The following is a 16,910-nucleotide window of genomic DNA, read 5'->3' as shown; positions in this document are numbered from 1 at the left end:
TTTCCTTTACAAATAAGGACATGAGTCAAAGGCAATTTGTGTGATTTGTGCACGATCACCTACCTAGGAAATGACAGTCAGAACTTGCACCAATAGACTCTGAAGTCCGATGTCTCGTACATAAAACTCCTCATGGGCAAGAAATAATGCATTTAGTAATATAATCTATACATTGTGGACCCACCAAATTTTATTAGTATGGCTATACCCTGCATTCAAAACTACTTGCAGTAATCATGGCAGCCTGATATTTTTAAAAACAGCTTTACTGAGGTGTCACTGGTATAAAATACTGCATGTATTTACTGTACACAATTTGATGAGCTTGGCTCTATGTGTGCACTCACGAAACCATCATTTTCAAGATAATAAACATGTCCATCACCTCCAAGAGTTTCCTGGTGCTCCCCGCTCCTTTATTTGTGGTAAAAACGATGCAAAAATCAATATAAGAAATCAGATTCAATAGCATTAGAATATTTTCCCATATATCAAAGGCTCTGTGCTACAAACACTGGCAAATGCTTTCATAGTCATCTGAAATAAAACATGAAGATTTGGTACAAATGTATAGAGAAAAATGAATGCTTTAATAAATACGCATAAGGATTACATATCACCACTTACACTTGCTTGAGAGACACTTTAGGACAGGAAATATTGTTCAAGTTCAAGGGCTGAATAATTAAATCCCACTCAATTTTGTTTAGTCAGATGTGAAAAAATACAGACTTAATTGACAGGTAAGATCTCCATGTACCAGAATCCAATTATCGAGTCTTCAAAAAACTAGTGAGATAAAAGTTAATGAGACATTTTAAAGACATTACAATTTTATGATATGGATTTACTTTTTAAAATAGTAAGGTTAAATTTAAGTTTAATATATTGAAATAAATTTTCTGTCTTCATTTTGAAATTTCTACCAAAATAAACACAGCATTAAATATTTATATGTATAAAAATATACATATACAGATACCAAGGTGGTTCAGTGGTAAAGAATACACCTGCCAATGCAGGAGACACAAGACACAGTCTCAGGGTTGGGAAGATCCCCTGGAGAAGGAAATGGGAACCCACTCCAGTATTCTCGCCTGGAAAATCCCACAGACAGAGGAGCCTGGCGGGCTACAGTCCATGGTGTTGCAAAGAATCGGACACGACTGAGCAAGTGAGCATGGACTGTAATTAAGAGTTCTTTTTTTTTTAAATATTGGTCTTGGTTTACTAAAGGTACAAGAAATTTGATCAGTTATATTACCATTGCCTCTGAATTATAGTGAATGAATGGAACATTTACTCCAAGTCAGCACTAATTCAAATATGATTGGACATATACTAACGCTAACAAAAATAATTACCATGAATCTGTATTATTATCATAAATATTATAATAAGGAGTGAATTGATTTGGCATCTCTACAGAATACTTATTAAAATGTGTTTTTTTCTACAACTGAAAGTAATATGCATTTAATATTATATTGTCTTTTTTCCAGTGAATCAAAGTTTATTTTGTAATTTAATTGAGATAATGAAACCCCTTCAGTTGATTAAATAGATGGTTCATAAAAAGGCAGTTTATGATCTGTAACTATATAAAAGGAAATGAAAAAGGGAGTAACTAATATCATGAATATAAAATGTTATCTAAGATTATTTACACCAGAAAAATCTTCTTTGATAATAAAAATGGGTGATCTTATACAAACACAGAACTTTATGAATTTGTAAATTAACCTGCATGTTCTGAAAATTTATTTTAAAGAAAATGTTCCACTTGCTAAATCCTCAATGTGGCTATGTTGCTATATTGAATGAGGTAATGGGTGTATATACTGATAAGAAAGGTTTGCATTTACCAATTAATTTGTCTTTGCTATTTATACATGAAGATGTTTTTAATTCCCTTTTAAAGCTTTGAAATTGCTGAGACTCTGCTCAGTGTCATCTGTGAAGCCTCTTAATTTCTGGAAAACAGTCCATCATTTCTTTAGCGGTGCTCCCTAGAGGACGACCCTGTAAACACCCTAGGAGGCTAACACTGATTTGACACATAGTGTAATCCTAAATTTGATGAAAAACATTTTTATAGGCATATTATGTATTTTAAATTTGGACTATAAAATCTTTAAGGACAAAGACTACATCTTACTCATAATATTTTATTTTTTGAACTTATAATGATATGAGCCATGGTAGGAAATTAACCCATGTATCAGTTAGGTGTCATTATGACTGCAAGTAACAGAAAACTCATTATAGCTTAAGTAAATACGGGTAATCCTTCTCACACAGCAAGGAGACTAGAGGCATGGCTTCTATGTTCCATGCTGCAGCGCCATCATTACATCAGGTGCTTTTTCTCCTTCTGTTCCACCATTTTTAACGCTGCAGGATGCCTTTTACACTTGCTGTCTTTCTAGATCATGACTTTGTTCGGGTAAGAAGAAGGCAGAAAAAAAAAAAAGAAGAAGGCAGAATGAAAGTGTTCTCATTCTCATATTTTACATTTTTCTAGCAGACTTCCCCTCACATCTCATCAGCCAGAACCAAGTCATATGTTGCTTTAAGAGTTAAATGGGGGTCTGTCATGGGAGACTTAGACCACTCATGATTTAGCCCCTGGGATTGAAGTTCTACCCTTCCAGAGATCAATAGCTTCTGCCTTCTACTTGAACAAATCGTGCTTTAGTTAGCAGAGAAAAGGGGACCATTGAGCAGTTAATGGACAATGTATGTTGCAATAAATATTACCTGAAAAGAACCGAATTTGTTAAAATGAATTATTCATGTCCCATGCCAGCCCCAATTGGGTCTTTGTGTATTTATCTGTATTTGTTCGGCAAAATTAAATGGGAGCAATTTCTGTTTCTTTGAGGATAGTTACGTATGCACGAATTTCTCTATATTTTTAGTTACAGTGGAAAGAAAAACAGGCAGTGTTGAAAAGATGCCTTGTTTGCATCAACGTTCGTTTTAAAGGTAGGTCTTGCTCTTATCATTGCAGAGGAAATTCAAATGCAATTATGTTCTCTGTCCTTTCTTAGGCCTGAAAAGATAAACATGAATTTAGAGTCCATTCATCGGTTAATCGAGGAAACACACATCTTCGGGATGCAGCAGTCGGGGGTCAGATCACCATGCGACCTGGCGGCACCTGCCCGGCCCCCCGGGGACCCCGGTAGCTCCTGTTCGTCTCCTCTCGGGCCGCAGTCTCCTGCCGCTCACAGGGGCCGTGCTCCCTCCTGGAGCACCAGCGAATGGGACATCGGCGCGGAGCTCCGCCTGCGGGAGCTGGAGGAGGTCAAGGCCCGCGCCGCTCAGATGGAGAAGACCATGCGGTGGTGGTCGGACTGCACCGCTAACTGGCGAGAAAAGTGGAGTAAAGTTCGAGCCGAAAGGAACAGCGCCAGGGAGGAAGGCAGGCAACTCAGAATCAAGTTAGACATGGCCGTGAAGGAGCTGAGTGCTCTGAAAAAGAAGCAGCATTCGCCGCATGCGGCGGAGGCCACCCAGGACCGGAAGCTTCCCGGTGTCCTCGAAGTGGCCCGTGCACAGAGAGACCCATTGCAAATTGGTTCCAAAACGTGTGAGTCCATCAGAGAGTGTTTGGGAAAAAGAGAATTTCCCACCAAGGAGAACGCAAATAGTAAGGTCAGGAAAAGAATCCAGAGATTATGTGCATATGTGAATGCTGTGTATGGTCACAAGGAGGGGCGGGAGAAGATAGCAAAACCAGTGGTGACTGGATTTGTTGTTTGGGCTGCTAGAACTAAGTACAGCAGACTGGGTGACTTCAGAAACAGGAATTTATTTTCTCATACATTCTAGAGGCTAGAAGTCCAAGGTCAAAGTGTTAGCAGGGCTGGCTTCCACTGAGGCCTTCGTCCTTGGCTAACAGACAGTCGTCTTCTACCTGTGTTTTCACATCCTTTTTCCTCTGTGTGTGTCTGTTGTCCAAATTTCCTCCTCCTCTTCTTCTTTTTTTTTTAAATTTATTTATTGAGGTATAGTTGATTTACAATGTTGTGTTAATATCTACCGTACAGCAAAGTGATTCAGTTATACTTGCATTGTTTTTCATGACAATCTCTAGGTACTTGCATTGTTTTTCATGACAATCTCTAGGTCCATCCATGTTGCTGCAAATGGCATTATTTCATTCTTTTTAATGGTTGAGTAATATTCCATTGTATACATGTATCTTCTTTATCTATGCCTCTGTCGAGGGACATTTAGGTTGCTTCCATGCCTTAGATATCATAAACAGCGCTGCAGTGAACATCAGGGTGGGTGTATCATTTTGGGCATGTTTTTACCTGGGTATATGCCCAGGAGTGGGATTGCAGGGTCATATGGTAAATTTGATAAATACTGGGCTTCCCTTCTGGCTCAGCTGGTGAAAGAATCCGTCTGCAATGCAGGAGACCTGAGTTTGATCCCTGGGTCGGGAAGATCCTCTGGAGAAGGGAAAGGCTACCCACTTCAGTGTTCTGGCCTGGAGAATTCCATGGACTGTATAGTTCACAGGGTTGCAAAGAGTCGGACTTGGCTAAGCGACTTTCACTTTCGCTTTCTTTCATTAACAACTCACAGAACATGCTTAAGGAAACTAGGAATTCATATTATCTCTTTAAATAGTTTATACAATTTACTCCTTATATTATTACTCGCTTCTATTTAATTCTACCTCTTAAACAAAAAAATAAAATAATACCTTGCTCTTCTATGATTCTATCTAAAATGTTAAGCTTTTCCATGATGTATAGGGTTTATGGTAGATATAATGCAGATTTCATTGTAAATAAAACTTTTAAAACACTGTGGGGATACTTGTTTTGTTAGAACAGGTAGAACATTGAAAGGGAAAAAAAGCCTGAGAAATTATAAGTTAAACTTTGACCATATACCACTATTAGAGAATGATAAATAAATGAAAATAAAAATTTGATGTTGAATCATAACATTTTATTTCCTTTCAAAAATGTTTTTTCATGATTTCTCTACATTGAATTTTAAAATTCAACACTAATCATTGTTTTGTATTTTTTTTTCTTTCAGGAAGGAAGTTTGATTATTGACCCATTAAAATTAAGTGAGGAGATGAAACTCAGTCTAGACTCTCCTGATTTATTCAAGAATGGCGGTTCTGAAAATTGTACAGTGAGACCGGGATTAAGACTGCAGGCAATAAATCTGCCTCTGGAGAATGAAGTGCCTGAAATTTCAGCTTTGCAGGGGCATTTGGATGATTTCCAGAAAGTCTTATGGAAAGAAAGGGAGTAAGTACTAATCACTGTCTTCCTTAATCAAGTCTGTCTTTCAAACTTCTTAAAATTGTGAAGTCTTGTAAGCTGGCCATTTGGTAAAGTATTTTACCTATGACTAAAATATTAATTACTAATATTTAAAAATGTGTTGAATTTTGTATTCATTTTTTGAATTTTGAAAAGTTATAACATGTTAGTTTTTATCATTTTTTTATCATAGCCTTGTTCTCATCATCTCTGGTAGATTCACCTTTATTATATTTGAATTACTAATGTATATGGTTAAAATAGCCTGTGTATTGTCTAACTTTTACAGCACTCATAGATTTCAGTGAGTCAGTAAAACTGGATACGTTAATATTCATAATGGACAGCTCACAGTTTTGTGAGGTATTGATTGCCAAAAAAAGATGCTTTCTTCACTGACCATTTGGGGTATAGAGGAAGGACACTAGACTTGAGATTAATATACCCTGACATTCATCTTGTTCTGACATACTCTAAATATGTGATATTGGATTAGCCAAGAGTGTGCTATTGTCAGCTTCATAAAAATATGGATAGTGATGCCTGTGTTCCAACGGTCTATTGTTTTATAACAGAACTTCCCCAGTGATGATTATTACTGAGATAGCAATCACCAGGTATTCTGCTCATGAATCTTGAGCGTGAATCTGTATGGACAGCTCATCTCTTGCTACATGTGCCTTCAGCTGGGATGGCTCCAAGGACAGGATGACTTTAGGTGGGTGGGGGTGTAGTATATCACCTGAAGAAGCCTCACGTACTCCCAGATCTGGCAGTTGATCTTTTTTTCTCCTCTGGGTCTTAGTTGGAACATCTTCACGTGGCCTATTTGTGAGGCCACTTGGCTTCCTCGTGGTATAATGGCTTGGCTGAAAGTGAACATCGGAAGGGCACAGAGAGAAATAGATGGTATTTTAATGACTTTGCTTCACAAGTCACATAGTATCACTTCTGCCTTCTGCACTGAAATCTTATGAGGATCAAACAGGATGCCTAGGAAAGCAGCCTCTAATATGCATTACCCCACATGAGTTTTTTGTTGTTGTTCCCTCTTGATTACCCTAGAGAATTATTAGCATTGTGTGGAGTATTCGATAGTACTTTAAAATGTGGCCCCTGGATCTGAAAACAATTATTTTTCCATTCTCTTTTGTTATAAGATTCTTAATGGACAGAATAAAAAAAACTGGAAGTGATATATATTATGACTAAGTGTGCATCTATAGTGTGCAGCTATCTATTATATATTGGTTTTAATTCCCCTGGTTTAAATGGATTGAAACAGTGCTGAGTATGCACACAGACCTCTCACAAATACTCTCAGCTCTATACCCGTCAATCCTTTCCTGTCAGCCACAAGTCTCTCGGGAGTCCCTCTGAAATTTATTCCTACCGCTATTCCCTGTTTCAGATTCTTTCTCTGTATCTCAGTGTATGCACAGATTGTGATAACACAAGTATCTGTGTAGGTAATAAATATTTATTATTCTACTATCAAGTGTAAATTCCTAACAGAAGTGATCAACATTAGCAGCAAAAGAGAATAAAATTGAATTTTGTGCCTGCACCCACGTGCTGTGCTTAGACGCTCTATCACATCTAACTCTCTGCGACCCCATGGACGGTAGCCCACCAGGCTCCTCTGTTCATGGGGATTCACCAGGCAAGAATCCTGCACCCATATTAACAATTAATGTACTCTGAAACTACAAGTCTCAGTCAAGCTCTAACCTCTGGGCTTCATTTCTTGAAGGATTTAACTTTTTAGTGGTTATAGACTTCTCTCCAACCCACTCACAATGTTACTTCACCAACATATCTTAACAGGAATAATGTGAAAATGGTGTTTCCAATATATAAACTCCCCAAGGTGCCAGCTTGAATGATACACCTTTGTGTCTTTACACTCTCACTCGTACACATGTACTCATGTATACATTGTTTATGTTTTGACTTCCTGGGATAAATGAATAATTCCCATGGTAAGTAAATCCTCCAGTTCTCAGCAGCTTCCATATATAAACTGTAGACAGGCTAGAGAGAATGAAGGTGGAAACAGGACTTTTGATTCCATTTTGCTTCCTTACTCTCCCATTTAAGAAATAGTCCCAAGAGTCCATGAATTAACATTAGCCAGCAATCCACAGGAGGAAGTTGAAGAGTCTTTTTTTTCTTCTTCTTCTATATAAGAGAATGTTTCCCAAGGATATAGTATACACTGTTACAATAAATCTGTCTAATCTTTTAAATTCTTCCCCCTGGAATCTCAGTGAGTGGGTGGCTGGAGTTTAGAAGATGGGAATGTATTTTTTTCTATGTTCCCACTTAGTGGGAAACTTCTCTTGACTAGAGTACAACAATTAACCTAGAGAACTCAGGGACTCATTCCCAACATCGTCACTGACTAGAACCCCCTCATCGAAAACACTGACGTTTATCTATTATTTGTACTCTGAGTATTGTTCAGTTTGATAGTCACTTAGTATCTGGAAGTTGCTTGTGTACTGAGAACTTGTATATTTATGATCTCTTTTAAAGAATGACTTCCCAGGTAGGAAATTTGAGATGAGAGAGGGAAAACTGATCCTCGCGTAGAGTAGATGTACCTAAACATTTAGGAAGAGGAACTTTAGCAAATCACATTGTAAGTAAGAGAGACGATGAGATGAACTATTCTGATGCACTGTTTTAGCTTTTAGAATTAGTTCTAAAGTTAAACTGCAGATGGCACCTGCATCCCTTAGAAAATGCTGGCTTTGTGTTGATTAATCTGAGTTTTAGTCTCCCTTTTAATTTAATTTAATTAACGAATTTATTTTTAATTGAAGGATAATTGCTTTACAGTACTGTGTTGGTCTCTACTAAACATCAACATGAATCAGCCATAGGTTTTACCCATGTTTCTTGATTTGTTTTCAATATAAGAAGAGTTTTGCTTTGCTTCATTACATGTTGTGGTTTTCCTTAATAAAATTAGATTTTGAATTTTGGTGAGATGGTGTCCCAAGTTGAAAATGCTCCAGTGATTAGCATGAGATAGGAATATAGACACACACACACACACAGATGTGAATATACATGTGTGTTCCTCAGTCAACACGATGAACAACTTCATGCAAGTCTGGTAATGTGTGTGTGCTTAGTTGTGTTCGACTCTTTGCGACCCCCCTGGATTCTAGCCCGCCAAACTCCTCTGTGCATGAGATTTCTCAGGCAAGAATACTGGAGTGGGTTGCCATTTCCTCCACCAGCAGATCTTCCCGACCTAGAGACTGAACCTGCATCTCCTGTGTCTCCTGCATAGCAGGTGGATTCTTTACCTGCTGAGCCATCAGGGAAAGCCTATTTTATTGTGCCCTTTGACCACATCACCGTGCTTTGCCCACCTCCTAGCTCTGGGCAGCCACCACTCTCCTCTCTGTTTCTTTTTCTTGTTAATTTATTTTTTTATTGAAGGATAATCGCTTTACAGAATTTTGTTGTTTTCTGTCAAACCTCAACATGAATCAGCCATGGTTATATATGTACATCTCTGTTTCTTTAAGTTCAACTTAAATTTGAGCCTTTGATCCATTTCAAGTTAATTTTTTTTTTTTTTTTTTTACTGTTAAGTGTCTCTTTCGTGTTTGGGCAGTCCTGTGTCTTTTTTGCATTTTTTCTGTTGTTTTTTACTGTAAAGTGTCTCTTTTGTGTCTGGGCAGCCCTGTACCTATGAGAGAATCTCTCTCTCTGGATAGACTATAAAAATGCCAGTGCATTTCTGCCTCAGTTTCCTTTGCAGGAAGGCTGCAGGCCCTTGACATAGCCATCTGGATATTTTAGCAGGTGGCATTACTCCAAAAAGAGTGCTACAAAATCCAACCTGGTGAGGGGGCAAGACAGTGGATGTGGTCAATCTTGTTTTCAGAGCCGAAAGTGATCTCTTGTGTCTGGTGACAGCATCCTGTGACTTGAGTTGGGAGCACTGAGGTTGTATTGTGATGTCTGTGCCTCAAATGTGACTGCGGTGTAGTGCCGATGGGAAGATTTTCTATGGCTTTATCTCTGGTGTTCCTAACTCCACATGTTCCCCATTTGCTTTTCTGGCTCTCCCAGAGATTCCTTGTGCTATTAATATCCCTTTCTACTTAAATGAGCTGATTTGAGCCTATTGTTTGTCAATCACATAGTTGATATCGGGATAATGTAAGGCAACAGGCAGTGGGGTCATCTGAGGACCAGTTCTGTGATGTGAGGTGGGTTTTTCTCCTGGCTGTGGGCCTCCACGCTTTGGTCTCTGATCCTCTTGGGCATCTCCGAGCTTAACAATATTCTTTAAAGTCATCTCTTTTCTAATTAAATTACCTATATATGGCTTTGGCTGTTTGTTGAAAGATGCTGAAAATGCTGAAAATGAAAGATATTGAGAAATGTTAGTGAAATCACAAAGTGACAAACATGTTGGTTATTAAAAGTATACTTGTATAATTTTTTATTATTCATCATGTAATATTAACTCTAATTTTTAGACTAATGGAAAATGGATATCTTGATCTTATTACAAATTAATTATTTTTGCCTGGCAAAATAATTGACATTTATAGGTCTCTAAGAAAATACTGACTAGATACTTCACAATGCAATTTCACACAGGTTTCAAAAATGAATTAATATCTATTGCCAGATAGTAATATTTCAAGGATTTTGTTTCTGAAAAATATTTTGATTAATCTTCTTATCTAGATGTTTAAAATTTATGCTCACTTATTATGAGATCATCATGGGATAATTAACAAAATATCAAAAGATTTCATGGAAATACATATATTCATATATGTTTATAAAACCCTTTTGATTCATATATTATTTTTAGATCATGAAATATTATATATTTTAGCAGTTTGATTTTTAAAAGTTTATATCATATTAAAATATTGTATTTTTTCTGAGCTTTGTCTTAGTAATTTTGTTTTTTTAAAGAATCTGTGCATAAAAGATGCAATATCCTTTGAAGTAAATTAGGTTTGTTTTTTTTACTTTTTCGCCTTTTTGTAGTTCAAATAATATGATGATAGTTTAAATTCCACTTTTTTGAAAAAAATCTCTGAAAAATATCAATTTTGAAAAAATCTCTGAAATGTAGACTAAATGGATTAGGCCAGAAAATTAAGGATTTAAAGAATGCCCTTTGTTGCATAAATTGAAGTGTTCACTGCCCTTATGTTGTAATGCTAGAAACAAAGAGTCACAGATTTTTTTAATAAAGCTATGCTAAAAAAAAATCCAAGCATCACATTACTATTAAATAAATTTTAATGAATTGCCCGTTCTCTCACTTTTCTGAGTAAATTGTACCATTTTACATAATAAAATGTATAATTTTCTTTTACTAAATAATAGAAATAATTTATTATTCTATTTATTATATTTTTTACTAAATAATAGGTAGATAATAATAACTTTTAATAAATATTAGTGTTTTTATTTAAGATGCATATCTAAAGAGAGAAATAATGCAGTATTTTAAATGTGACTAATCTACCTTAAATAAAGAATACAAATGGTTATATATTCATTTTAATATACTTTGTAAAATTCAATTATTTTTCTTTCATGAACTGGCTTTGATTACATATTCTGAGTCTAGATATTATCTAAATATAATTATATCTTTAGACTATATCTATATTTTATATATCAAACTAACATTAAAAGTTCGACATATCATTTGAAAGGCTCTTCTTGAATTTCTTATAAAACTCTTGAGAGAATAGTTACCCCAATAATTTTGATGACGTTTTTGAGGATCAGCATTTATTCTACAGTAATTATAAATTATTTTAATGTTAATATGAGCTTCTTTTACTAACATTATAATCTGATTTATTAAAGAATGATGTTACAAGCTGACAATGATTTCTCAACACATGTAATTTTGAATTTGTAAATTTAGACTTTTCTCAAATTTTCAAGTATAATTTTTATATTCTGTTTATAAATACAATAATTCTCAAAATTAATTTTGAGAAAATTTGTCACTGTACACTTCATTACACAAATAAAGTTGATTAATATCCCTTAATAAACTTATTTTATTAATTTAAGGTTTTCCTTTTCCTTTTAAAAATTATCAATTACTGACAAAAACATATTCTACTCATGTAATTCTAATAAATTAAAATTGTAAATACAGTGATTCTTAAACATTTCAATGAAATCATAAACAGTACAATTTTATTATATTTTCAACTTAAATTTCCAAGCTCAAGTCAATACTTCTAAATATTTAAATATGCCTTATCATCTAAAACTTCAAAAGCTAAATGCCAAACATATATGTTGAGGTACAATTGACTTTTATATATTCTTTCTATATTCAGCACAAAATATTAGTATTTGGAAGCTTGTTCATTGTTTCTGTACTTAGTGCTATTCTTGAAATCCCAGACAGAGTTACTAAGGCAAAAATCATAGCATGGTAAGCAACTAGGGTGTCATCAGTTGGCTAAGTCTGTTTATCTGTCAGAATTTTTGGAGTGTTTGTGGGACCTCAACTTCAATATTGAACATTTTTCTTTATTCATTGCAATGTACTTGCTATGTTAATAAGGGATTCCAAAATATAGTCCTATAAATGGTGCTGGTGTTTTTTTTTTTTTTTTACAGTTGAGTCTTTTGAGGTGAAGTAAAGCCATAACAAATTCTTTTACGTCCTCTTATTTTATGACTTGATTCATGCAAACATAATAATGAACAACTGTTTAGTTGTTTAGTTGCTTTTGCTTTTGCAACCCTAAGGACTGTAGCCCACCAGGCTCCTCTGTCCATGGAATTTCCCAGGTAAGAATACTGGAGTGGGTTGCCATTTCCTTCTGCAGCAGATCTTCTTGACCCAAGGATTGAACCTGCGTCTCCTGCATTGGCAGGCAGATTCTTTATCACTGAGTTATCAGGGAGCACCCTCAGGGGGCTTCTTACCCACTGACTGAATTAAACTAATATGTTTATAGCCTAGTTGTATCTTAAATTATTTTCATAGTATTGCTAGCTAGAAGATTCATATTTCTTGTAAATATGGAAATGACATTCTGTTGGTAATGTCAGGCACATTTTCTATTTCCAAGACACTGCAAGTGACAATTTTGCCATGTGTTCACCACAAAATAACATGTATCATTATTTTTCTAGCTTCTTAAATTTTACCACTGTTTTTTTCCCAGCCTCTATCCACCATCTGATCCCCAAATTAAGTCTAGGTATTTTTCATTTTGTTATTGCAGCCACCCTCTGTAAGTATCATTTCCTGTATCAGCTCTCTTCAGCTGCATAAAAAGATAATTATGATTCAGTGGCTTGAGACAACAATGTATTTTGTTCAGGTGGATGCAAGGTCAGCTGACCTCCACTGGCCCAGCTGGGCTCGGCTTCTTGATAAGGTTGGACTCAGATCTGCTTCCTATGTTTATTTGGGGGACAGAAGTTCCCGGGGAAGCTCTTTCCACAGTGATGGCTGAGGCATCAGACAAGAAGCCTAACCACACAAATTCAGTTCAAATTTCTGCAGTCCGTCACTTTGGCTAATATCTCATTGTCAAAGCCTAGAACTGAGGGCTGGGGAAAGCAACTCTGTCCATAGAAGTAGAGGAGAGAGAATGAGTATTTATAACAGTAATCTAGTGGCGCTAGAGGAGAAGGCAATGGCACCCCACTCCAGTACTCTTGCCTGGAAAATCCCATGGACGGAGGAGCCTGGTAGGCTACAGTTCATGGGGTCGCTAAGAGTCGGACACGACTGACCGACTTCACTTTCGCTTTTCCCTTTTATGCACTGGAGAAGGAAATGGCAACCCACTCCAGTATTCTTGCCTGGGGAATCCCAGGGACGGCGGAGCCTAGTGGGCTGCCGTCTTTGGCGTCGCACAGAGTCGGACACGACTGAAGTGACTTAGCAGCAGCAGCAGCAGTGGCGCTAGTGGTAAAGAACGTGCCTGCCGATGCAGGAGACATAAGAGATGAGGGTTTGATCCCTGAGTGGGGAAGATCCCCTGGAGGAGGGCACGGCAACCCACTCCAGTATTCTTGCCTGGAGAATCCCATGGACAGGGGAGCCCAGTGGGCTACAGTCTATAGGGTCTCAAAGAGTCGGACACGACTGAAGCGATTTACCACGCACCCCATACAATCTACTACATGGACGAGGACTGGGTTTGCAAAGGTTGACCTTTGTTAATTACAACCGGAAATAAACAATTATTTTCAGTGATTCACTCGAACAGACATGTGGGCGTGGGAAAAATAATCAGTGATGAGATACTAAAGGACCAGATTTTAATTCAAGTTTTGTCACTTATTCTACAAATAGAGAAATTAATTTCAGTTATTTTAACTAAAAATCCCAGGGACATTGCTTTATTGAAACAGAATTGCAGATATTTAAAAAGTGTTTTTGTATCTCCAATAAATGATTGATTGCTTAAATCGTTAGGTGGGCTCCTTAGTATTCTCTGTCATATCAAAAAATTCTTCGTACACAGTCACAATATGAAGTTGGATTAAAACCATGTTAAACTTAGAAACATATATACCTCCTATGTAAGGAAACAATATGAATAAGAAGCGTTGAAAGAAATGAATGAACAATGCAGGAGAAAGTAGGCAGAAAGTCAATTATTTGATACTGGCAAAGCCAAATTAAACATATTCAAACCACTGTAAAGCCAATTGGCAGAAAAACAAATTAAACTGACTTTTATCCAATATTTGCAATCTTTAATAAGCTAAAAGAAAGTTTTCTGTCATGACAATGATCGTATGCAAATATCAAAAATTAGGAAAATAGAAAATCTAACATTGAATGCATTCCTAAAACTGTTTTTAAATTGTAAGACTATTTTGCTTTTGGTTCTCTATTTAGAATGCGCTTATCTTTGGAAAAAGAGATAGAACGACTGGAGTCGGCTTTGTCTGTGTGGAAATGGAAGTATGAAGAGCTGAAAGAATCAAAGGCAAAAAGTCTGAAACAGGTAGGGAGGTGTACAATGTAGAGGGAGCATGGAAGTATTTTCTCTGTTCCATGTGTAATCTGGTGGGCAGAAGACTGAGTAGACAGAGAAAAGGAGGTTAACAGATTGAATTGCCTCTATAAGAGAGAGATTTTAACTCCTGTGTCAATAGTGGAATCAGTGGAATCAATAGTGGAATCAAACTTGCGCCATAAGAAATCTTGTTCAACATTTTTAATGAATACATTAAAAATGAATGTATTCATTTTTATTTTATTTTAAATAATATTTTTAAAATAACACACATTTTTAATGATCAACCACATGGCACAATTAACTATCCAGTTCTGGCACATATGAGGAGACAGACAGCTGAAGATTCTGTCTTATCAGAGCATCTATAATAAACAGCTTTATCTTTTTTATAAAGCTGTCTGAAAATATTCATTTATCTTAAATGTATTTAAATTCTTTCCATATTGGAATTATAGTTATTCAGAATTAGCCATTAGCCTTTATAAAATTCCTTTGTGCTTTCATCAATACAATGCTGTCATGAATGCTTTCCATGATTTATTAATATTCATTATTTAAATAATATTGTGTGTATTCTGTGTACTAAGACACTGTGCTAGGCAAGTGTGTGAGATAGAATAATAAGCAGAGCAAAGTGAAGCAAAATATTGAGCAAAAGTACTGACACGCTGTTGCTGCTGCTGCTGCTAAGTCGCTTCAGTTGTGTCCGACTCTGTGCGACCCCAGAGATGGCAGCCCGCCAGGCTCCCCCATCCCTGAGATTCTCCAGGCAAGAACACTGGAGTGGGTTGCCATTTCCTTCTCCAATGCATGAAAGGGAAAAGGGAAAGTGAAGTCACTCAGTCGTGTCTGACTCTTCACGACCCCATGGACTGCAGCCCACCAGGCTCCTCTGTCCATGGGATTTTCCAGGCAAGAGTACTGGAGTGGGGTGCCATCGCCTTCTCCGACTGACACGCTAAATGCTCTCAAATGAATTACACTTTAGTTCATATGTATGCTATATACATACATACACATATATGGTGCAGAAGACTCTTGAGAGTCCCTTGGACTGCAAGGAGACCAAATCAGTCCATCCTAAAGGAAATCAACCCTGACTGCGCATTGGAAAGACTGATGCTGAAGCTGAAGCTCCAATACTTTGGCCACCTGATGCAAAGAGCTGACTCATTGGAAAAGACCCTCCCTGGTGCTGGGAAGGATTGAAGGCAGAAGGAGAAGGGGACGACAGAGGATGAGATGATTGGGTGGCATCGTCAACTCAATGGACATGAGTTTGAGCAAGCTCCAGGAGATAGTGAAGGACGAGGAAGCCTGGTGTGCTGCAGTCCATGGGGTCACAAAGAGTCGGAAGCGACTGAGCGACTGAACAGCAACAAATACACATACGATCTGTTGGTGTGCTGACAGCTGTCTAAAGAAGCTGTGTATCAAAATATTATGTAACCATGCCTTAATCTAAAACACTCCTCCACCAGTTGTATCGGAAGCAATAGTTTCTGTTTATGAAATTCCATATGAATGTTGCTGCAGGTTTGTTTTCAGCAAGTGATAAAGTGTAGAGTCATCGACTCAAGTCTGCAGAAACACAGTGAGGGAATATGCACGAACCTTTGTTGCCCCCGCAAGCCTTCCTTATTATGGGTCATTTGCAGGCATCCTGACATTTGTAGAGCATAGTTATCATCATTCACAGGTTTACAACTAGTCTGTTGCATCAACCCAACATCTCCTGCCTAAACATCATTTTTTAAAATAAAGATAATTTCGAACTGTGAGAACCACAGACAGTTTGGGAACATTTCTCAATGAGATGTAAATTTTTAAAAGTTAGGCTAGATAAAGTTTATTTCTGCCTTATCAATTCATGTTATACTGTCAGGGGGTTTTGTTTCCATCTTAAACCGTGGGTGTGTATGTTATGTATGCGTGTATACAAACACACATTTATGATGGATTCACCATATTTATATTCACGGGTACGTATGAGAACATGATGTCTCTGGATGTGAACACTGACAATAAATTAATGTTCTATAGGAAAAATATCTCATAATGCAGAAACCATGTTATGCTTAAGATGTTTGTGTATTTGCCTTAGAATGAGTTCTAAATCTGATTGAGAAAATTAATCCTTGACATAGAATGCATCTTTAATTGAGACCATGCAGTTACAGACTCCTGCCACTAGTGGGCAGTGTAGACTTGATAACATCAGTTTAGCTTTTCCAAAGCAACTGTTTTTGAAAAAGCTCATGGTTTTCAGTTGGTTTACAAAATGATAATTATATTTTAAAACATTTAATGATTTCTATTCAAAGATGATATTTGAGGGTATCAAATTGGAAAATGTCTACTTTAAATTGCTTAACACAGCTTTATAGATGAGAAAAAATAAAACCAACGTAGCATTTCACAGTGTAAATAGGGTCTATATTTTGATGCCCATGCAGAAATGTATATTAAAACATATGTGATCCTTTTACTAGATAAAATGGTAGAATGTCTGGAATAGAGGAAGTTTCAAAATTGTTGAGGAAAATTTGTTTAAATGTTTGAACTTTTGAATGCATCTTTCAGGTAAATG

General features: G+C 36.7%; 1 protein-coding gene across 10 annotated transcripts in view; it reads left to right on the top strand.

The window, feature by feature from the left end:
• CCDC102B (coiled-coil domain containing 102B) overlaps positions 1 to 16,910 on the top strand; it is a 324,997-nt gene that overhangs the window by 85,473 nt on the left and 222,614 nt on the right. For all 10 annotated transcript variants that reach the window (XM_081562701.1, XM_081562700.1, XM_081562698.1 and 7 more), the window contains 3 exons: positions 3,054 to 3,660; positions 5,068 to 5,288; positions 14,197 to 14,305. In XM_081562701.1, coding sequence (XP_081418827.1) covers positions 3,070 to 3,660; positions 5,068 to 5,288; positions 14,197 to 14,305 — 921 coding nt within the window. In that variant the 5' untranslated portion in view covers positions 3,054 to 3,069. The remainder of the gene's footprint in view (positions 1 to 3,053; positions 3,661 to 5,067; positions 5,289 to 14,196; positions 14,306 to 16,910) is intronic.

This window comes from Giraffa tippelskirchi, chromosome 14, assembly GCF_054371585.1.
Source record: "Giraffa tippelskirchi isolate mGirTip1 chromosome 14, T2T-mGirTip1v1.2.pri, whole genome shotgun sequence".
NCBI lineage: Eukaryota > Metazoa > Chordata > Mammalia > Artiodactyla > Giraffidae > Giraffa > Giraffa tippelskirchi.
The sequence above is the reverse complement of the archived record's forward strand: the minus strand, read 5'-3'. Positions and strand labels throughout refer to the sequence as shown.